This window comes from Xenopus laevis, chromosome 6S, assembly GCF_017654675.1.
Source record: "Xenopus laevis strain J_2021 chromosome 6S, Xenopus_laevis_v10.1, whole genome shotgun sequence".
NCBI lineage: Eukaryota > Metazoa > Chordata > Amphibia > Anura > Pipidae > Xenopus > Xenopus laevis.
In genome coordinates this window covers 20,500,950-20,525,568 of record NC_054382.1, presented here as the reverse complement: position 1 = coordinate 20,525,568, position 24,619 = coordinate 20,500,950, and the positions used below count along the sequence as shown (strand labels likewise).

The window sequence follows — 24,619 nt, the reverse complement described above, 5'->3', positions numbered from 1 at the left end:
GACAGATTTAAAGAATAAATTTATCACTGTATCCAGACACCAGCTAATTATAGATGCAGTACCTAAGGGCAGATTCAATACTTCTAAAGCTGCTTTCGAGCAAGTTGCCATAATCGCTTTACTGTTTCTGTTTTTAAATATACCTCCAATCTGATAAGAAGCTCTTCATAAATCTTCAATTATTCATTAGGTTTTGTGCCAGCGTTTGCTTCTTATAAACTAAAAGATTATCTTTGCCATGGGGCTTATTACAATGCAATCTAGAAGCCTAAAACGTATATTTAATGGCTGAGATTCTGTTTTGACTCCTATCCCATCTAGCTTAGATGTTAAAAAAAGTGCAGCGGGACTCATTTTAAGAAGAATATTATGTTTAAATCAATAATTGCATTTACTAAGATTTGTCCTTGAAGAATATTATAAGTGAATCAGCGCCAATAAATTGCGCAGCACTAGCAAAGTTGGTTTTTTACACTGTTATATCTATATATTTCTATATATATATTGGCAAGATTGTAGTGAACAGACTCAAGAAAAAATATAGAAGGGTGATGATTGTATAAAACAATTAGGTAATTGCTAGGGTAATATGCATAAATAAGTAAAATAAAACGTATTTTTCAAAGTCTGATTTTATCTCAACATTTTCTGCTACAAACTCCGATCAAATCCGCTCGGGTTTTGTTACGCTTATTTATTATTATATTTTCCCAAAAATTTGCTTTGCTGGGAAAAAAAATCTGATTTTCGCGATTTTTCAGATTTTTCATCTGAAAACTCCAATTTCTTATGCTTTTTTGCCCGAAACCCAGCGCACATCAATAAATCATTTGGACTTCTCCAATTGATTTATATGCAACCTCAACAGGTCTAAGATGCCTTTTCCATCCTCGGGGTTTAATCAATTCCAAAAAATTCACAAATTTTATTAAAAAAAACATTTTGGGGATTTTTGCGGAGTTTAGTAAATAACCCCCTATGTGTTTTTATGTATATTGTCATATATCCTGGGGGTCTAACAACTATGCTGTATATACATACAAAAGCAGAGGCCCATGCTTATTAGCACTTTTTCAGTTTAAGAGAGGAGTTATTTTATTTTGAAAAAAAAAAACCTTGAAATCTCAAAAATCTTGAATTGGAAAACTTTATTGAAATTAGCTCCCAAACCCAGGGTAGAGTCCTGCATCGGGTCGGTACCCTAAGAATACCTGCAAAGTGGTCAGGTTTTGGGCAGAAAGATTCCAGTTCCCTGATCATGCGGGTGTCCAGGGGTATCCTGCTTGGGGACTCGGGCCAATTGAAGGCTCGAATTTCCCCCAAACTTCTTAAAACTAACATTTTCCCCATGACCTGGTTGTTCCTCCTCTGGAGTGACGTTAATTCCACCCACAAGTGCGAAATAGGTTGGAATTTGGCGATGCAGGTAGCTTCTGGCAACAGGGATAAGAAATTCAGTAACTAATCCAGTTCTCAGTTAGCAGGTCTGGGTTAGACATGGGTTTGCCCAACTGGACCCAAGCAGGATGGTACCCCAGAGGTGCCTACAAGCTAATGTTCCTATCCCATTCACATACACCCTAGGGTCACTTTTATAAGGATCCATCATATACTGTGAAGCTAATACTTTTCCCATAGGCACTAGCTCTTGTTAACTGGAGGAAAGGTTTTACTGGATCAGACTATAATTTATTACCTCCTCAAAGTTCAGTATGCAGGTCCCTTGAATCAGTTACAGCTGGGTTGTATTAGTAGACGTAGGGATCTGATTTCACATGGTCTCTACTTTGTTTTTAAAAAAAATCAGCAAAGTCCTGAGGAGAGCGTGTCAGGTTGACTGATACTGTTGATGAGGGATGGCGAAGACTATTGAATATATAAAAAAGGTGTTGTGGGTTGCATTTGTTATTGTTTATAATGGTACATTCAACAAGGCAGAATTGAGGCATGACAGTAGAACTTTTAATGAGTAACATCTGCTTGCACACGGGATTTTTTCACATACGTTCAGCAGATCATACAGGAGAGTAAGATTCTGGTTCGTGAATTCAGCTTTGAGCACAAGTACATTTAGCCTGTATTGGGACAAATGAGCCAATGGTGGAGGATAGTATGTGATTATGTTCATTAACCAGGGTATTAGGATCAGACATTTCCCTAAAGGAGTAGAGACTGGACCTGAAAGACTGAGCTAAGGCTAGGAGGTCAATGTCATGTGTATTTCCAATTAAAACAGCGGGGGAAGGAGCAGGTAGGAAAGGAGAGTGAGAGATGGAAAATGTAACCAAATAATGGAGGAGGAAAAGGAGGAAGTAGTGACTGTTAAAACTAGAGAAAGGTAGATTTTTGGTAAAAATAAGATCCAAGTGGCTGTCCTTATGGGTAGGGGTGTTTGTCCACTGCTGGAGCTTAAGGTTAGGTGGAGAAAACGAAAGGGCCAGTGTTGTGAAGCATCATCTATATGGAAGTTAAAATCCCCAAGGATAATTGCAGAGTTGTCAGAACAGAGGAAGAACAAGGTATCAAAGTCAGAAATGAAGGTAGCAAAGGAGGAGGCTGATAGGAGTCTGTAAATGACAGCCACCCGTACTAAGAGAGCGTGGAAGAGCTGAAGGGCATGCACCTCAAAAGAGTTGGATGAGAAGGCTAGAGGAATCGGGGTGCTTTTGAACCGAATGTGAGAGGAGAATTTCATGTTGAAAGTGTATATGAGCTGGAGTATGTTGATGGGGGCAGGGAGGAACATAATTGAATGTAATACTGACAATAGGAGGGTTAAAGGAAGTAATTACCTTGGGAAGCACTGTGCATGCAAATAGTACAAATGTGATTAGCTTTGCCATTTCTATATACTAGCAGGTAAATTGTAGTGGCATTAGCAGTATGACTGCATCAGAAGTGCATCACAATGTCTTCTAAGATTTAAGCAGTCCATTCAATGCCGGAATAGAAGATTCCTCTATATATAGAGTCCTCTGCACTGGCTCTCCTTGTTAAACTCCAACTCCGAACAATTACTAATAATAAAGGCAAAAATGCAGTATTCAGGGCCACAGTACAGATGGATTTAGAATAAATAGTGCAAAAATTACCAATAATAAAGGCTGATGTTGAAGTTTATGTTTATGCTGGATTAAATGAATTTTAAACTAGAAGTTAAAAATGATAGTTTTGTGTTACTGTGGAAAAAAAAAGATAATTTGGTTAAATGTTGATGATTACAGTTGACGTTAAAAATAGATTTTTATAGCTAATTAAACTAGGCAGGCGATGCATTCACTGCACTTTCTTTTCTGGTTTTATGGCAGAAGTATTCATGTGTGAGCCATCACCCCGTATCATTTCCAATCATAGCTGCCGCTATAAATATATCATAAATAGTAAATAATTGCAATTAAAATGAAATACACCAAGAACACAATCTTGCCTACTTCATTTGGCAGAAAGGTTACTTGGCTCTATTGCGAAGAAATGGAATTAAGGCGATACCCTTTGTTGGTTAGCTTCATAGATTTATAAATGGCAACTTTATGGGCTTGTTCAAACCCATTTAATAGGCAGCAGGGCTACTTAATTGAGATCTTTTGGCTTTTATGCCCAATGATGGGCCCTAAATAGTCTTATAGTGTTATACAACAATTTGTATCACTTTAATTCCATGTCTTCCTGCTTCTGTCAGTGGGTAACGTGAGGGTTCATTAAAAAGAATGCACAATGGAGCATGAATATTAAGGGACGTGTCCAAACATGTTCTGCACATCCATCTGCCCTTTCTGTTGAATGCTTGCAACTGCACCCATTGATGCTTGGGAACCCAGAAGCTGCCTCAATGCTGGACATGCCGGTAGCTCCAGAGTTGCCACAACAGACACTGGACTGGAATTGACTGGACTAAATTGGATGCAAATGCTGTTTTAAACAAATTCTTTGGAAGTTACTCTCCCAATCGCACCCAATCAGTTGTGAGTGTTTTGTTATGGGGGAAATATTGCATGGTGGGTAAAAAACATGGCCTTTTGTCCAAAATTCCACTTTGCTTACTGCATTTGCATTTGAAAATGACCAGTATGGTGTGGAACATTTAGTTATATCTCTCTTATGCCTTCTGTAGTGATTTCAGGCTATTCTGTATATACAGTATATCAGGTTATAACAGCACAGTCATCTGCAACTAATTATATGCAGAGCTTATACCAAAAGCTCATATTTGTATTATTCATTCAACAGACAAAAGTTACCCTCTTGAATTATTGTACCGCCAAAATATGATCTGGTTTGTTTTATTTGTCTGCTTTTCATAACTGGTGGGTTTTTTGAAGGTTTATTATTTTTCCATAGCACAATTTACATTATTCTCTTTTGTCCTTCCAACATTACCTTCTCCTCTGCAGTTAAACACTGTGATGATCTTGATGAAGGTTGATGATTCTCATAAAGAAGAGTTTCTAATGAAGGAATTAAACATAAAAAAGCATAATCCAACATAGGGATCATAACATAAAACGTTCATTAGTGGTTCATTAAGAAGAGTGCAAGCAGTACTGTTAGTAATGGAGTAAAACTGTTGGATAGTGATTCCATAAGTCTGTTTATGGATGAAAGAAATGGGAGATTCTCGATGGCAAGAAAACCTTCTACAGTTCTACTCTAATTATATGTTGGCACTAGACAACATCTTGTTTAATCCAGTTCAGTTTAGCTCAGGTAAAATATTGCAATGCTATGTTGTACAGGTATAGGATCCATTATCTGAAAACATGTTATCCAGAAAGCTCTGAATAATGGAATGTTAAAGAATCATTTCCTTTTTCTCTGTAATAAAAAAACAGTATCTTGTACTTGAGCCAAACTAAGATATAATTAATCCTTAGTAGAAGTAAACCCAGCCTATTGAGTTTATTTAATGTTTACATGATTTTTTAGTAGACTTAAGGTATGAAGATCCAAATTACAGAAAGATCTGTTATCCGGAAGAGCACATGTCCCAAGCAGAATAACAGGTACCTGTATAAGTGTATTTGATGCAAGGTGTTAATTAACAAGTGCTTGGCTGGTTATTTATCTAGAACAGGGGTAGGCAACCCGCGGCTCTGGAGCCTCATGCAGCTCTTCATCCTGCTTGATGCGGCTCAGTCTTGCGGCTTTGTCTGTCATGTTGTCTATACAGCCCTCGCACTTGATGGAGGCTTCTTGAGTGTGCGACCACGGTAAGCTAACGGTTAGCTTACCACGGTCGCACACTCAAGAAGCCACCAACAGGTGCGAGGGCTGTATAGACGTCCCAGGAGTGACCGGCAAGACCGAGCCACAGCAAGATGATTCATCATGGTCCTTACCGCGGTCACACACTCAAGACAAGAGGGGAAAGATCAGCCTGGAGCTTCAGAAACAGAAGTCACATTAAACAAATGAGAACACTAGCATTTAATTGGGCTATTCAGTGTTTAATTTATTTCAAAGTAGGCCTACACATACACACTGCACTTCTGTTTGTTGTATTCTGTTGTAATAGTTACAAGTTCAAACTTTTCAAAGTTTATAAGCTGTGTTATGTTTTGTGGCTCCAGACTATTTTTCTTCAGTGCAAAAGGAGGCAAAATGGCTCTTTTGATAGTAAAGGTTGCTGACCCCTGAACTAGAAGGAGCACATACTGTATGTAAGAAGGACTCTTACAAGCAGCAGCCATTCTTTTCTTGGCGGAGGGATGGATTTCTAGAATCCAACCTCAAGTGGAGAGGTCCATGCCCTGAACTTGGTCAACCAATAATCAGTGCTTTTCATTTTTTAAATTAAAAAAATATCCCTAATAGAGATTTGCTATCTAAATCCGACAATGGAGCTGGGGATGGTTCCTGGCCCAGCATAGTGAGTGTAGTGGGAAGAAGTGACATCATCCTCAAATGGAAATTATGTCACATGCATCAGGAATTGACAGCACATGCATACACAGATTGCAAGATGCCTAAATACAGCACTGACCAATTTAGGAGAACCATTGCATAGCAACTCTCATCATCATTTTCATCAGTCTCCTGCAGTTATCTTTTAGCCAATAGCTACTGTAAAGTGATATATGTCCCCAATCAGCTTCTACTGTTCATGCTCCCGCAAGATCCCAGAAGAGCATCAGCAGAGAGTTGGAAGATGCCTCCTTTGAACTCCCCTACACAACTCAGATTTAAGGCAGGTCAAGAGACTTCTGAAAAGAACAGTTGCTGCGGGGAGGGAGCTTGGAGGGGGTTTAAGGGTTGGTTAAGGTCATTGAGGGACATAATACCTGAGTACCCAGATCAGAGAATGATTATGCTGTGATTTATATGAGATGTAGCTATAAAACCACCAGGGACAATCAAATACTTAAGTCAAGAGGAGAGTGTCCTCTTCAATGTTGAGCCTTTATCTAAAATGGCACCATTTGCTTGGTGCATCATTATTTTATATAGTATTTTTGTGAAACTATCCTTGGTTTTTGAGTTGCTGGAATCCAATTTATTATAATCCACGGCCTGGTAGTTTGAGGTATTCCAAATGAATACTAATACGTTTTGTTCTAAAAAACGGATGTAATCTCTTCAAATGTGAACTGATTTGTTAAAATGAGATATTCTGACACAGCTGAATTTGCTTGAAGGTTTAGATCAAGAAACACTTGTAATTTAATAACCTGCCGCAGCTTGCATATGTCAGTTTAGTGATACATTTTAGAGGAACAGTAAAGGGGAAGATTTTTTTTCTTTACAAGCAAATCACTTCATGGGTGAGTCATTAGTTAATGTACAGATTGCTTGAACCATATTTGATGGCATAAGCTAAAATAACCATTTGCCTGATAAAGAAAAAGACAGGTTAAGGGCAGGTCTTGGAAAGCATGTTGTTGCTGGACGACACATTTTTCCTGTTTGATATTCTGAGACAATTTGCAATTGGTTTTAATTTTTTATTATTTGTTTTTTTTGAGTTATTTAACTTTTTATTCAGCCTCTCTCCAGTTTGCAGTTTCTGCAGTCTTGTGGCTTGGGTCCAAAATACCCTAGCAACCATGCACTGGAGTAAATAAGAGACTGTAATATAAATAGAATATGCCTAAATAGAAAGAGGTGTAATGAAAAGTAGGAATAACAATAAATTTGTAGCCTTACTGAGCATTTGTTTTTTTAGATGAGGTCAGTGACCCCCTATTAGAAAGCTGGAAAGAGTCAGAAGAAGAATTCAAAAACTATACAAAATAAATAAAGGCCAATTAAAAAGTTGCTTAGAATCGGCCATTCTATAACATAGTAAAAGTTAAATTAAAGATGAACAATCCCTTTAAATTGGGAAGCCCAATGGAACAATTTTTTCGGGATGCATGGAATCCACTATTTTGGATTAGACCGAACCCCCGAATCCTTCGTGAAAGATTCGTCCAAAAACCGAACTAAATCAGAATCCTAATTTGTATATGCAAACTAGGAGCAGGAAGGGGAAACCATTTTTTACGTCCTTGTTTTGTGACAAAAACGTCATGCAATATCCTTTCCCGGCCCTAATTTTTATATGCAAATTAGAATTCGGTTCAGCCGGGCAGAAGGATTCGGCTAAATCCGAATCCTGCTGAGCATCCCATGCATTGTTATGGCATCCTGTTCCTTAGTTTGGTAACATCTGGATAAACCCACTTTTGCCAAATTAATTGTCTCTCCATTGTGAAATTATTTTGTAAAGAATTTTGTTAAAGGAAAACTATACCCCCAAAATGAATACTCAAGCAACAGCTTGAATTTTCTAGATTTGATGATTTTTCCTGCATTGCCAAGGTTCCATTAGGCTTTAATTGTAAAGCAACTCAAGAATTCTCCAGGACACTTAAGAATTCTTAAATGAGTTCTAGAAAAATATCCATCCAAACAAAAAAAATGATGTGTCCGTTAGTTTGACTTGATTCTGCAGGTTTCAGTTCCTAAAATTCTGCCAAAAAAAGAAAAGAATGCTGTCAAGAAGACAAGAGAACAAATGAGTAGATGCAAAATCAATCTGTTGGGAAGCCTCTTTTATTACTTGAGTACAAAAAAAACTTTTATCTCAGACTTTGATAAATTGAGAATTTAGACTTCATACTCTATAGATTGGCTTGATGTCAACCCCTTAACTTTTTGGTTAGGCCCACGAAGGGCCGTGCTAATTAAAGAAGTCGTTTGGTGTGCAGGGAGGTTCTACTTGGGAAACAATTTATGTTTTTGGCCTTGTTGCTTTATAATGTCACTTTGTGATGTGGCAAAGATTCTTTTCCATTCTGACGGGTTTATTTTATCACAGATTGAAAAACATTTCTCCTGAGAATTGGAACCTGAGTTGAAAGTATAGAAAGCACGCCCATGGAAATGATTTGTTTCTTATTGTTGTTTTCATGAAGTTGTCCTCTGTCTATAAATTCTATTTTGATGCATATGTTTTCATTACATTTGATTGCCCCAGTGTTCATTTTCAAGATAGAGTTTTAAGCCTTGGCCCCAATGAGAAGTGATGTTAGTCCAAAATAACAAATCTCCTCTTGCAGGACACAAATAACATATCACTATGGGTTCCATGGTCAGTTCTACAATCCATCTCCTGCAGTGACTTTGCTCTCTGCATCTTACCTCAACTGTTCTAATATCTCTTGCAGGTGAATTGTGCTTTCTGTCTTTTTAGTGTCGTCTTTCGTTGAGGTTGATCATTTTTTTAATTGATTCTTGTGCAAGAAAACATATTCTTTGTTTTAAAATTATAAGCACATTTCCTGACATTGCATATTTTTATAAGATGCACAGAATTCAGGATAAAAAGATACATATGCTGAATATTGTCTATGCTGCAATGGTGGCTCAGTGGGTAGGACTTAAGGTGGCCATACACTATTAGAGCTGGTCGTTTGGCAAGTTGGCCAAACAAGCGGATCTTAGCGCAATATGTCCACTAACGGCATGGTGAATCTGAACGTCCCCTGGGTTCGGATTACAATGCTTTGAATGGGCGCCGACGGGTCACCGGACCTCATCAACTATCCAATGCGGTCCTGGATTGCAGAAAAAAACAAACTTGCCCGATTGATATCTGCCAGATTTTTGGCCTGATATCGATCGGGAGGACCCATCAGGAGCCCCCACACACGGGCAGATAAACTGCCGAATCGTTCTAAAGGACCAATATCGACAGCTTTAATCTGCCTGTGTATGGTCAGAAGAAATCTTTTAACCTGTCCGATCGACCAAACGACTGATCTCTGCCAGACGAAAAAGTTGGGACTCTCCACTCACGTTCCAAAAATCAGATCTTTGCGTGTATGGCCATCTTTAGACAGTAAACTCCTCTGGGGCAGAGACTGATGTTAATTATGTAGAAAGTGTTTCAATGCTTTAAAAATACCAGGAAATGAAATTGTGTTCAGTTTTGTTTTTGTCCTTCTGAGCACCCGAAAACACAAAGAAAACCAATGTCTGCATTCAGTTGTAATTATATTTAGAAATTTGCTGCCACAGTTAGGGCCAGATTCATCAAGGGTCGAGTTGAAAATTCTAATTTTTAAATTGAATTTAATAAAATTTTAGTGTAATTTGACTAGGGAATAGTCCAAATAAATTAGAGTTAAAAAAAATTTGAAATTCGAATTTTGACATTTAGCATGTAATGTCCCTTTAAGAATTTGAATGAGACTGTTCGTCATCTAAAATCTGCTGGACTGGTGTTTTAGCCTATGGGAGACCTCCTACAATCAATTTGGAGTCATTTGGTGGACCTTTAAAAAAATGTTTTGTTTTTAATTCTTTTTTTGGGTGAAAAAACTCTGGAATCCAATTCAATTCCAATTCGATTCGAGTTTGATGGTCGATCCTATTCACCCGAATTTAAAAAATGTGAATTTTTTGATAAATTTTGACTGGTCGGTTTTTTTTTGGAATTTCGAGTTTATGGGAGTTTTTATAAACTCCTATAAACACTGAATTCAACCCTTGATAAATATGCCCCTTAGGGCAGGGGCACACGCGCAGATTCTGGGAGGTTTAGTCGCCTGGCGACTAAATCGCCTCTTCTTCGGGGTGACAATTTCCCCGAACTGGCTTCCTTTACTTTGCTGCCGGCTATAATGAGAAAACGCCAGTGCAATGGCACTTGCGGCGCTTTGATTTCCGAAGTTGACACACGAGGAAACTTTGGGCGACTTCGGAAATCGAAGTGCCGCGAGTGCATTGCCACAGGCGATTTTTCATTTTAGCATTTTAAATCTCCTGCCCTTAATGTAAAAGCTTGTTGCACCCAACATCTACTAGTGCTCCCTATACATATTTCCACTCCCTTTCAAGAACAAAGCCACAAACAGAGTGAACTAATTGTGGAGAAAACATTGATGAACAAAGTCTAAATAACATGGTTTAATTTTAAATTGTATTCCTCAGTATGATATATCGGGCCAGGTTGAGAAAAGTTATCTCACTGTGACAACTGATTGGACGAGATTCAATTCCAGGAGAAAAACGTTTCTCCTAATTCAGTTCCAGTTTTTTACCTTAGACTTCAATAGAGTTTTCACGTGATAAACCATTCATTCTCAAATTGAATCCCGTCCATGACTTTTCACCTTTTTCTCACTGAATTGATTTTGGCCCGTAGTAAGACAGAACTAAAATGGCCAAATAATTAAGATGTTGATACAATGGGATTAAAACAACATCAGTATGAATTGTGATGTGTCCAAAAGGTCATGAGAAAAAGCTGGAATTGTGCTGTAAAAAAAGACTGTTGGCCTTCGCCAGAAATATATATGACCCCCAGAATGCTCAAGATATCTATTGATACCTTTGGATGACAAAATAGTTTTGATATATTCTGACCACCAAATATAGTCAATTGAGTAACTGACCCACACTATGGCAATAGTTGGACAGCACTATTGTTATAACATTACAAATGACAGTTGCTGCTAAATTAGAACTTATTTCTCTAAAGGTACCTGTCTGTTTCTAACAGTGTGTTCTCAAGCAGATAATGAAACTGTCAGGAGCTTTACTCTCTCCTCATTACCTCTTGGCAACCATTGTGTGACAGTATCGGACAATCCCAAAACTTGTATTGGCAGTGTTTGAATACAGAAGGTAGTTGGGGGTTATATGATTTGTAGTGATGAGCGGATTTGTCCAATTTGGCCTGGCTGAAAAATTCGCAAATCTGCGTAAAATTTTTTTTTTACGAAACAGGCAATGGGTGTAAAAAAAAAATTGACTATAAAAAAAAGCATGCAACAATTTTCTTTGTTCCAAATGCATTAAAGTCAATGGGCATTTTTCTTAAAGGAGATGGAAAAGTCTGCCATTTTTTTTTTGGGAATCCGTGGCAAAAATTCACAGTGGAAAATTAGATTCAACAAAAAAATTGCTGCAACAAAAAAACACTGTGACAGTAAAAACGCCCATTCACTTTAATGCATTTAGACATAAAAAATTGCCTTAAAGGAGAAGGAAAGTCTTTACCACTTGGGGTGCCAAATGTTATTATGGCCCCACAAGTGAATGTATTTACTTACCTGAAACCCCGGGCCAGTGCTCCTATCATCGCTTCTCTTCAGGTTTCTTCTTTCTTCAAATTTCCCAGGGCAGACGCATTCAATTTAAAGTTAAAGTTCGTCTTTTTACTCTAATGCGCATGCGCAGCCTCGAGAAGAAAGAAGAGGATCGTTCCATGGTGCTCGCTGGAATAACCCCGGCCCGGTGCAGTTTTCTGCTGATAGGAGCACCGGCCCGGTGGTTTCCGGTAAGTAAATACATTCACTTGGGGGTGCCCAACATTTGTATTAAGTATAGAGATGGACTGCAGCTCACCGTTTAATTGCTTGATTGGTTATCCTGCGGGGTATCCTGTGTCGATCCCCCAATAGAGTCAATCAATAGAAATCCAAGTGCAGGACAAATCCACAGCAGTTTTTTTTGACTGCTAAATCTTTTATTGGGAATGTACAAAACACAACATGTTTCGGGCTAGGCCCTTTATCAAGTGTGCAGGAACATACAAAGTGTGGGTATTTAAGCATCTCGTGACCTTTCACCTAATGTGATGCATTGTGGGTAAGTCAAAATTGGTATTGATTAAACCATTTAAATCAATTAGTATGAATAACACAAACAATTTTTCCAGTGTCCATAAAAAGTTCGCTTAAAATCCATCGATTTGTGAAATATTCGTGTAGTAGAAATATTAAAATTTTTTAAAAAAAATATTTGGCACCCCCAAAGGGTAAACGACTTTCCTTCTCCTTTAAGGCAGTTTTTTATGTATTTTTTTTTTGCAGCGACTTTTTTTGTTGCAGCAATTTTTTTACTGTGAATTTTTGCCACAGTTTTGCGGAAATTTGGAATTTTGCCGCGAACCCATGGCTAATGAAAAAATTTGCCGATGACTAATAATTTGAATAAAAAGCAATACATTTTAGCATGCAGTTCTCATTATAAAGCAAGACAAATACAGAGAAGGGTTTTGGACTACACAAGTAACAAACAGTAGAGGAAAACATTATATTGTTGATGATTTTCAGCTGCCTGTAAATGTGGCTGCATAAAATAATGAATTTGGCCATTACCATGTGTTTGTCTTGCAGAACGGAAAACTACTTGTGGCGCTGATCACTTTTGAGTTGCCATGATGGAGTTGCATTAAGAATCTTAAAACTGTCTGCAGGGCAACTATGTTGATTTATTATAAGAGCAAAATCAAATTCATTATATGTTTAATTAGGAAACGTACTGGGTCCAAATTACTTCCAGAAAGTCTGATATTCTGTTTACAAAATTGGAGGTAATAAAGCATCTGGAATCTGCTCTCATGAAGAAGTTACTCAGCCTTCAGAGATAAACAACAGAAAGATATGGGGTATTCAGACTGGCTGTAAAGCTGATATTACATTTTAGATTTTATTATAGAGGTAGAACGACCACATTCAACATGATTCAATATAAACAATATAAAATAAATACATGTTGTTTGTTTTTTGCCATTTTTATCCAGATCCAACCCCTGCGTGTTTTATTGTGATTAGTATTCCTTCATCTTTCTGTTCTCATTATATTTGTAAGACTATAAATCGTACAGCATATGTGTCCATGTCACTGCTCCACATGTCACCCAAGCATTCTCCTTTAAATAAAACTACCGAATCTGATTAAATCTATAGCCTTGTCATCTAACTGGTTTCCCAGTTTCATTGTGAACAGTTGTCTGAACGGGTATTTTTTACATTCATTTAGATTTTTTTTCTACTAAGAGCATTCTTACTTTATTTTGTGGACCGCATTTGTGAATATTGACCTTTTCTGAATATATAAAGGGTCATTTTGCAAAAACAGCTGCAAATGTGGTTTGTAGGAATTAGACATACCCCACAATTGAATAATTGGCAAGGGTAATAAAAAGTTTTGCAGCTGACTTGAATGGTAAGTTGCAGAAAGCAAGGAGTAGCAAAGCCGATTTAGCAGGAATTAAACATATCTGAAAAGATGAGAAGGAAAGATGTAGTTCAGCAGGTATCCATGGATAGAAGTTGTTAACTCTGTCTAACTCTATATGTTCTACTTAACATTTCTGTACTTTAACTTGCTGGACTTGAAGTTGTTAAATCTGCCATAGCTCTCCTGCCATGCTTCCACTTAAGTGAACAAAACTTATTATATTTCCTTCAAGATCTTCCCCTGTCCCTCAGATATCACTCACCGTAAACAACACCACCTTTCATTCCACCACACAGGCACGCTGCCTAGGAGTCATCATAGACTCTCATCTGTCTTTTTCACCACACATTCAAACACTTGCAAAATCTTGCCGTATTCAACTGTGCAACATTGCTCGAATACGACCCTATCTCAGTTCAGACTCAACTAAAACACTGATTCAGTCTCTCATCATCTCCCGATTACTGCAACTTACTCCTCACAGGTATTCCAGCAAGTTGCCTTTCACAACTCCAATCTGTTCTAAATGCGGCTGCTAGACTCTGGCTCCCAATCTCCTCTAGAATCAAATTCAGAATACTCACACTTACATTTAAGGCCCTAAACAATGAAGCCCCTCCCTATATTTCATCTCCGATCTCCAAATACTCTCCTTCACTCAACCTTCCCTCTGCTTCTGACCTTCTCCTCACTTCTCCTCTGGTCACTTCTGCCCATTCTCGTCTACAAGACTTCTCTCCGGCTTCTGCTTTTCTCTGGAACTCTCTGCCTCGAACTGTCACACTTTCTCAGTCACAAAATTGTTTCTAACGTATGTCTTAATTGTAACCTAACATTTAGTGTGTAAACTCTTAATTTGTAGGGCCCTCTAATCCCATTGTACTCTGTAAACCCTTGTTTGTTATCCACCATTTATTCCCTGTTTGTTATAACGAAGGTAAAGCAGTGCGTATCTTGTCGGCACTATATAAATAAATGATGATGATGATGGTTGTGCTAAAATGCACGCAAATTTTACATTTTCAAAGTCGTTCATTAAAGTTTTTTCCTAAGGTCCCACCGGCCCAGTCTGACCCTGAGTTGCGCTCTGTGCTATTCAGTCCTTTTTTGCTTTCCATTCGGAATCGAGCTCTGCTGTGCCAACTAAAACAAGGGAACCTTGGAGCTATCGTCACCTTCTGACCAAGCAGTAACTTTGGGGTTCCCTTTCCACTCAGCTTCAATAGGTGCAGGACATTTGCACTAGGGATTCACTGAATCCAGGATTCGGCTCGGGATTAGGCCAGAATTCGGGCTTTTTCAGGAGGATTCGGCCAAATCCTTCTGCCAGGCAGAACTGAATCTTAATTTGCATATGCAAATTTGGGGCGGGGAGGGAAATCGCGTGACTTTTTGTCACAAAACAAGGAAGTAAAAATGTTTTCCCCTTCCCACCCCTAATTTGCATATGCAAATCAGTATTCGGTATTCGGCCGAATCTTTCGCAAAGGATTCGGGGGTTTGGCCGAATCAAAAATAGTGGATTTGGTTCATCCCCCAAATTGCACCCAAAGTATCGTTTGCAGATTTGCACTTTGCTCACTGCACATGCAGACATACATATGCCCTATTATCTTTCAGAGAACAGTACAATCCACTTTCTGTAAAGCCTTTCTAAAGGTGCAGATTATAGGCGCCTGCACTATGGGATCGCACTATTGTGAAAAACAAATGGCAGTCAACCATTATAGAAGTTTAAAAGTAAAATCTATTTTTCAAACCTTAAGGGGCAGATCAGGGCTGATCCTATCATATGTGGGGGCCCAATTGGGACCATGTTGGCGGGGCCCCTAGACAAAGTGTTGCTGGCTACTGACACACCAAGTATTTAGGAAAATAAGGGCATACAGGCACAAAATAGAAAGGAAAGGGGCAGACAAGGTAAGAGAGTGAGAGGGATGAAATAGGGGCACATAATAGGGGCACACAGGGTAAGAGAGAGAGGGAGGAAATAGGAGAGTGGACTGGGCCAATTAGTTTGGGGCAGGCTGTGCCGATTCAGCTTGGGAGCAGGCTTGGTTGGATTGGGGGCAGGCAGGGCCTATCAAGGTTGGAGGAAAGCTGGGCCTATGAGAGTTGGGGGCAGGCTAGACCTATGGAGTTGGGGGATAGGCTGGCTTATCAGAGTTGGGGGTGGGCTGGACCTAATGATTTGGGGATGGGCTGGACTCTCAAAGTTGGGGGCAGGCCAGGCAGCATCATGTGCTGAGGGAAATATTATCTGTGCTGCCCTGAGGTGCGGGGCCCAATTGGTCCAATAGGCCTAAGGCCGGCCCTGGGGCAGATTTATCAAGGGTTGAATTTCGAGTTTATGGGAGCTTCTAAAAACTCCCATAAACTCAAAACTCAAAATTATTTAAAAATTTAAATTTTCTTAAAGTTGGGTGAATAGGATCGACCTGCAAACTCAAATTGAATTCAATCAAATTGAATTCAAGTTTTTTCACAAAAAAAACTACTCTAAATTGGTTGTAGGAGGTCTCCCATAGGCTAAAATACCTATTCGCCAGGTTTTAGATGGTGAATAGTCAAATCTGAATTCTTAAAGGGACAGTACAGGATAGATTTCAAATTTTTTTAATTCGGACTATTCCCTAGTTGAATTACACTAAAATAAACTCAAAATTCTAATTTAAAAATCTAATTTTCAATTCGATCCTTGATAAATCTGCCCCTTAGTGTGTAAAATATACATTCAAAAATAATGTTGTTCCCGTACTCCGTTAAATCATTCTAAGCATCAACTGTTTCTTTAGCCTCTACAGATAACAGTGCGGCCGAGATGAAAACTGGAACCTTACACACGGGATTAATCATAGGAATACTAATCTTGGTTCTGCTTATAATTACGGCCATTCTTGTGGCAGTCTATATGTACCATCATCCAACATCATCGGCTAGTCTCTTTTTAATTGAGGTGAGTACATCTGCAGCATAAAGTTCATGTGCCATATAGTAGTAATGAAATGGAGAGAGAGATTGTTTAGCCACATGTTAGCAAAATGATCAGATAATAAACAGTATTGCTGGAGGGCTTTTAAACCTTGCCCTGAGTTACAGTGCTGTTGAGAGAAATTGCTTTATAATAATAAACTAAGAACCAACTTGGCCTTTAAAGGAAAACTAAAGCTTAACTAAAGAAGTAGCTAGAAATGTTTTACATTATGTTTTGTGCTTCTGTCCCAGCCCAAGGCAACCACAGCCCTTTAGCAGTAAAGATCTGCGTCTCCAAAGATGCCCCAGTAGCTCCCCATCTTCTTTTCTGCTGATTCACTGCACATGCTCTGTGCTGCTGTCACTTACTGAGCTTAGGGACCAACTCACAATATACAGTACACATAGAATAGAAATGTCACAATACAAGGCTGATTAGTAATTAATACAGATAATTACTACATGGCAGCACAGAAACCAGTGCAATTAGCATCAGAATTTAATAATCAGCCCTGTAGCATCAGCTTATATTACAGACCAACCTCATTTTCTGCTGGATAATTAGTGATGGCCCCTAAGCTTAGCTTCTCAACAGCTGCTCAGAGCCCACTGAGCATGTGAGTGTCACAGACACTTTCCAAGATGGTGACCCCCTGTGAAAAGTCCTGGATCATTGCTGCTATTAACAAGCTGAAACTTTAGGCTGCTGCAATAGGTTCATTATATAAAATATGACATTTTAAGGCAGATAAATTTTTAGGGTTTAGTTCTCCTTTAATATTGGAATACAGTATGTGGAACCATCTGCTTTGAAGATATATTGGTTCACCAAGCTGGGCCGTGCATTTCCCTTTTGCTAGATTCAAACTTCAAGGCCCATCCTCCGGTCTATAGGAACTTTACAGAGGAAGACAAACAAAATGTCATTGCAGGGACACAGTATAATTTAAGTATTCACTCTGTCTCACAAAAACATTTGTGTTTTTTTAAATATAAAATACGATTTTCTAGTGGAAAAAAAACCTAGAATTTTCAAAATGTATTATACCCCAAGGATGGAAAAAGTCAGAATCCGAAAACACTCCATCTCAGACCTGCCGAGGTTGTATATAAGTCAATGGGAAATGTCCCTATCCTATTTGGAAGTTTCTTTGGTCTGACCTGGAATTAGGCTGAAGAACCGACTTTTTCGGGCAAAAAGCCCAAAAATGTTGACTTTATGGGAAAAAGCCCCTCAAAAGTTTGAGCGATTTGAGAAAAAAATCAGAAAAAAATGCATGATTCGCATTTTCACACTATTTTATCGAGTTTTTACCCAATCTGAAAAAAGTGTGCTTTTTAAAGAATAAATAAGGTCCAATTGTGGATTTTAGTTTGGTCAGACTTTTTTATTTTAAATACTCTGAAAAATTTTGATAAATAAGGCCCCCCGTGTATCTTGTTGCCTGAAACTCTTAGGGGGTTATTTATCAAGCTCTGAATATCCGAACCTCAAATAATTCGTAGTTTTCGGAGAAAAAAAAAACCATTTATTAAACTCCAAATCTGAAAACCCCGGCATCTAAAAGCTCTCGAGCTCCTGTATAAGTCAGTGGGGAAGGTCCCAGTGTCTGCGCTGATGTCTGTACCGATATCCGATGATTTCAGGGTTTCAGAGGACAAAACTCCGAAAAAATTTTAGTTTTCGGGGAAATCTCCGAAGTTTGCCCGTCTCTATTTTTTCTGGCTTTTTTCTTGGGAATTCGGTGGTTGCTCGGAGTTGGATATTAGAAATAAATTTTGGACCTACTAGACTTCCTACAAACTCTAGACCATATTAAGTTGATGCAAGTACTACTCTTTCCCACTTTCTGTGCTTAGCCCATATCAAGCACATTGCACATAAGGCTCTTTAAGGACCTCTTCTCCTTAGTCAGAGACTTTAAAGGTCATGCTGTTCCTATTGTGTTTTTAGAGCTTTCTTTTGGATTCCAAGTACACCCACCCAACCTACTTACATTACTTACATTATTTCTAGTGTTTTTTTATTTTTTGAAATATTTTGCTTTGATCAGCCCATTTACTTAGTTCGAGTGAAGGAATATAGGAAAAATAGTTTGAATTTCGAATGGTCGAATATGGCTACTTCGACCATCGAATGGGCTACTTCGACCTTTGACTACGACCCTCGACTTCGAATCAAACGATTCGAACTAAAAATCGTTCGACTATTCGACCATTCGATAGTCGAAGTACTGTCTCTTTAAAAAATTCCCCTAGTTCGCCCCCTAAAACCTACCGAGGCCAATGTTAGCCTATGAGGAAGGTCCCCATAGGCTTCCTAACAATTTCCTGATCGAAGGAATATCCTTAGATCGATGGATTATTCCTTCGATCGTAGGAATATCAGTAAATCCTTCGACTCCGATATTCAAAGTCGAAGGATTTTACTTCGACTGTCGAATATCGAGGGTTAATTAACCCTCGATATTCGACCCTAGGTAAATGTTCCCCGTTGTCTAGCATGTGACAGTGATGTTCTGAGGATAACATCGTTTTCTTTTTTTTAAATAAAAATAATAATCTAAAAACATCTGTAAAGAGTCAACATCTTGCTATGACATTGCCACAAATAATTTTTTTTTTATGTGATCAAGAACATTAAAAAGAAGGAGAAAAGCAAAGGCAACAATCTAGATTATAATTAGCAATCACATATTTGCTATTTCTGACAACTCTGTGGTTTGACATTTACTTTGAAAATGATTCATCTTTATATATAAAAATGCATTTAAGAAGAACAAACAGGCAGCCTATAAGTGTAGACCAGTGGCATAAGACTGATTGCAAAAATCACTTTATATGTGTAGAGTATTCTTGTATCCCATTTTGCATTAGATACGCTAAATACATATCTACATTGGCTGCAGCAGTAATGCTAGGTAACAAGGATAAGCAGGACAAAAGAAGAATCAGTGTGTTTAGCACATGGTGAGAATGCCATGCCCCATCCTACGTACCCTCATATTGTACTGGCCATTAGTGATGGGCGAATATATTCGGCAGGCGCGAATTTGCAGCAAATTTCCGCGTTTTCACCCCCAGCGAATACATTTGTGAAACTCCTGCGAAAATTCGTCAGGCATCAAAAAATTTTGAATGCGCGTCGGAAAAGACGCTTGCGTCAAAATTGCCGCACATCAGCACTATTCGGCCACCCATTGAGTTTAATCCCAGCGAATTTCTATGGAAATTAACTAATTTTTCTTTGAATCGAAACGGGAGAAATTCGCCCATCACTACAGGCCATGAATGATCAGTGACTTTATGGGTAGGACCTGCTTTCTCCTTTTTACAAACTCACCGGGGGTCACTTATCAACACTGAGCAAATTTGCCCATGGGCAGTAACCCATGGCAACCAATCACATTGCTGCTTTCATGGTTCTACTTGCAGCTGGCTTTAAAAAGCTAATCACTGATTGGTTGCTATAGGTAACTGCCCATGGGCAAATTTGCCCAGTGTTGATAAATGAGCCCCACTGTTCCCAACACCCTGAATTCCTGGCAAATAAAATCATTAAACTGTCAGTTCACTTTTGGGCCTATTTTCTATAGTCCATTTTTCATATTTGCATCTTTGTTTCCTCCTCAAGCTTTTGCCAAAAAAAATGATATAAATGATTTAATCTGTTATTAAACAGTACATCCTATAAGAAGTTCATTTTTGTTAAATGTCACTAAAACGTTTTTCGCCCAATGAAATTTGATGCGAACATGTTAATTAATTGCAGCTCATATTGTTTAGTATTGTAAAAAAATGTTGCCATTTTTGTTGCAAACTTTTTTTGAGGTCTCATAACTCCAGTGAATAAAATGTTGTTTTCAATGCAATACTGGCAAGTGGTTAAAGGGATCCTGTCATCGGAAAACATGTTTTTTTCAAAATGAATCAGTTAATAGTGCTACTCCAGCAGAATTCTGCACTGAAATCCATTTCTCAAAAGAGCCAACAGATGTTTTTATATTCAATTATGAAATCTGACATGGGGCTAGACATTTTGTCAATTTCCCAGCTGCCCCTGGTCATGTGACTTGTGCCTGCACTTTAGGAGAGAAATGTTTTCTGGCAGGCTGCTGTTTTTCCTTCTCAATGTAACTGAATGTGTCTCAGTGAGACATGGGTTTTTACTATTGAGTCTTGTTCTTAGATCTACCAGGCAGCTGTTATCTTGTGTTAGGGAGCTGCTATCTGGTTACCTTCCCATTGTTCTTTTGTTTGGCTGCTGGGGGGGAGTGATATCACTCCAAGTTGCAGTACAGCAGTAAAGAGTGATTGAAGTTTATCAGAGCACAAGTCACATGACTTGGGGCAGCTGGGAAATTGACAATATGTCTAGCCTCATGTCAGATTTCAAAATTGAATATAAAAAAATCTGTTTGCTCTTTTGAGAAATGGATTTCAGTGCAGAATTCTGCTGGAGCAGCACTATTAACTGATTCATTCTGAAAAAGTTTTTTTTCCCATGACAGTATTTTCTTAAACATGGTATAATAATGTGGTACAACAAAAAACTTGAACAAAAAATGTTTTGTATTTTTTTCTGGAACAAGGTATAATAATATAGTACAACAAAAACTCAAACAGCAATACTTTTCTAGAACACGGTATTGTAATATTGTCAATATTTTATTTTACCCTTGATAGCTTTCTTGTTGCATTGATATTCACTGTTATTACATGTTTCATTCATGAAACTCAAATCTGCTCTTTGTTCTTCTCTAAATTGCATTTTACTTGACTTTAATATAAGCAGTGGAATATCTGTCAATTCCAAGCCTGTATCCTGTCCCAGTGCAGAATTCAAAAGCCTCAGTGCACTCAAAAATAAAGGCTGCAAATACCATGTTTTGTTTTTTGTAACTAAACAATAAAATTAATATTATATATTCTATTCATTTCTGAAACTATATGGGTGCTTTTTGTTTAGGTCACAAAACGTGGACATTTATGTAGTTTTGTTGGAGGGAAATTTACTCATACAGGTATGGGATCCGTTATCCAGAATGCTCGGGACCTGGGGGTTTCCGGATAATGGATCTTTCCGTAATTTGGATCTTCATGTAAACATTATGGGGGTTATTTATCAAGCTCTGAATATCCGAACCTCGAATAATTTGTAGTTGTCGGAGAAAAAAAAAACTATTTTAAATTTTTTATATTATTTATTAGAAAATAAATTAAAGAAATTAAAAACTCCTGATCCGAAACCCTGACATCTAAAAGCTCTGGAGGTCCTGTATAAGTCAATGGAGAAGGTCCCAGTGTCTGCGCTGATGTCTGTACCGATATCCGATGATTTTGGGGTTTCGGTGCAAAAAACTCAGAAAAAAACGTCGTTTTTGCAGAAAACTCCGAACAATTCAGAGTTTTCAGGGAAAGCTACAAAGTTTTGCCCGACCCCATTTTTTCGGGCTTCTTTTCTTCATAAATAAGGTCCATTCGGGAATTCGGAGTTGAGGAAGTGGTTTGTCCACGAAACGCGTCAAAGCTATGGAGCTATTGGGCTCATCACGCTCTGTTTTCACTTTTTAATGATTTTCAAATAAACGGATGTTTTAAACCTGCTGGTGCTCCGTGGTCGCAGGAATTCGGAGTTGCTCAGAGTTGGATATTAGAAATACTGAGATAAATGCGGACCTTGATAAATATCCCCCTAAATAAACCCAATAATCTGGTTTTACTTCAAATAAGGATTAATTATATCTTAGTTTGGATCAAATGCAAAGTACAATTTTATTATTACAGAGAAAAAGGAAATCATTTTAAAAAATGATTGTATTATTTGGTTAAAGTGGAGTGTATGAGAGACAGCTTTTCCGTACTTCAGAGCTGTCTATTAGTTATTTGTCTATTAGCCCATGTCATTTTGGACTAGCTGTGTTTGCTCTGTGAGATCAACTACTCTTTGTAAAGTCATAATAGCTAGAGGGGCTGCTAATCTTACACGCTCAGTCTTCTTATTTAGGGCCTCAATGAGGATATTTGTCTATCTCACATGTTTATTAAACAGTTGTTTTTTTTGTAGGATTTTCTGTAAAAATATATATAGTACCTGCCACATAGGATTCACGGTACCACTCTGATTGGATCACACTTTCTCACCTGTGAGTTTTAGCTAGCAAATACTCGAATTAAGTTCAGTGGAACCATTGTGATTGGATGTTGGCTCTTGAGGATATAAAATGCCAGGAGATTCTCTACCACTTAGTTGATCTGAAGATTTATGTTAAAAATATTTTCAATTTAATTATTTTCTTTAGATACTGTATGTGTTCGAAAAGTCATTACAGTTTAGATAATGGGCTATGATTTGTCCAATTTGGAGTTATCTCTAGCATTACTGCACTTTATCACACTTTAGTAAATGGAGGACTTAGGGGCAGATATATCAAGGCTCAAATTTCGAAGTAATGGGAGTTTTTTTGAACTCCCATAAATTAGAAATTCGAATAAAAAAAAGACCAACCGAAATTTATTAAAAAATTCGAAGATTTTTTTTTTTGCGGGTGAATAGGCTGTATTTGATCATTCAAATCGAAGTAAGATCGAATTCGATTCGAAGTATTTTCAAAAAAACTTCGATTAGTCCACCAATTGACTCCATATAGGTTCTAGGAGGTCCCTCATAAAACAGCAGGTTTTAGATGGCGAATGGTCGGTTTTAAAGAGACTGTACATGATAAATTTCAAAATTTCAATTTTTTTTTTCAAATTTGGACTATTCCCTAGTCAAAGTACACAAAAATAGCTTGAAATTCAAATTTTTTTACTTCGAATTTTCACTTCGACCCTTGTTAAATCTGCCCCTATATGTATAACTGCTTCTTGAAATAGGGTTGAAAACATCTACCGCATATTCTCTCAAGTAATGCAAATTTAAAGTAACAAGTGGGGAAATGCAGTAAGGTCACTTCCACTAGAACTTACTCGGTGCTTGAATTTTTCCCATTGACTTTAATGGATTTCGTGAGGTCTGACGGGGTGTAAAATAATGGCAACAAATGTGGCTTTCAGGTGGTGTAAACTAAAACACACCATTTGCCATTTATTTTATGCCGCTTTTATGGCTTTCAGGCAGTGTAAAATAAAACAACTGGAGGATAAATAGACTGACTTAGGGGGTTATTTATCAAAGTCCGATTTTATCTCAACATTTTCTGCTACAAACCCGCTCTGGTTTTTTATGCTTATTTATTAAATTTTCCCGAAAATTTGCTTAGCGGGGAAAAAAAATCAGATTTTCACGTTTTTTCTGGATTTTTCACCCGAAAACTCAGATTTCTTATGGTTTAATGCCCGAAAACATCGGGGTATTGCACAAAACCCAGCGCACATCAAAAAATCATTGGGACTCTCCCATTGACTCGACAGGTCTGAGATGCCGGATTTTCTAATTCAGACTTTTCCATCCTCTGGGTTTAATAAATTCTGAAAAATTTGTGATTTAAAAAAAAAAATCACATATTTTTTGGGATTTTTGCATTTGAAGGTTAGTAAATAACTCACTAATTATCCATAATACCTATTACTTATAATTATAAATAATTGTTTTTTCTTTGCCACTGTAGCGCCGTCCAAGCAGGTGGCCAGCCATGAAGTTTAGAAGAGGTTCAGGACATCCTGCCTATGCTGAAGTGGAGCCCATTGGAGAAAAAGAAGGTTTTATTGTCTCTGAGCAATGTTAAAATTTTTGAACAAAACACCAGTACTGGTTTTTGGTGGGACATTGAATTTTTTGATATGTTTTCCAAGGAAAGCTGTGAGCTACCGATGCTGAAGCAGAAAATGATTTCTGGCAAGAGCTAATAAAGATGAAAGAGCTTTTTCTCTCTCATATTCAAATGCCTCTCACAGTGGTTTTTCCCTTGTGGAATCTTACAGAAAACGCCAGGAATCACCATTGGACAAGCGTAGAAAAATATACAGGGACTCGTCTACTGGCTTCAGGAGAGAACTGACAAAAATAAGCTTGAGTGTCTTGACAATACAGGGCATCTCCATACTGTTTTTGTGGTCTTTTGATGGGATAACACAAGGACAATCCATGTGCGAATGACAAACGAATAGATCAAACATAGGAAAAGAAAAAAATCGTATATAGTGAAAGCAAGTAGGAGAAAGTTCAATAAAAATGGTTTAAGATTGCATCAAC

General features: G+C 37.9%; 1 protein-coding gene across 1 annotated transcript in view; it reads left to right on the top strand.

The window, feature by feature from the left end:
* Positions 1-24,305, top strand: part of plxdc2.S (plexin domain containing 2 S homeolog) — a gene marked incomplete at its 5' end in the record, with an annotated part of 248,605 nt that extends 224,300 nt beyond the window's left edge. The window contains 2 exon segments of the mRNA NM_001093186.1: positions 16,248-16,408; positions 24,036-24,305. Of these exon segments, the coding sequence (NP_001086655.1) occupies positions 16,248-16,408; positions 24,036-24,152 (278 nt within the window). The 3' untranslated portion in view covers positions 24,153-24,305.
* Between the last annotated feature and the right edge of the window lie 314 nt (positions 24,306-24,619).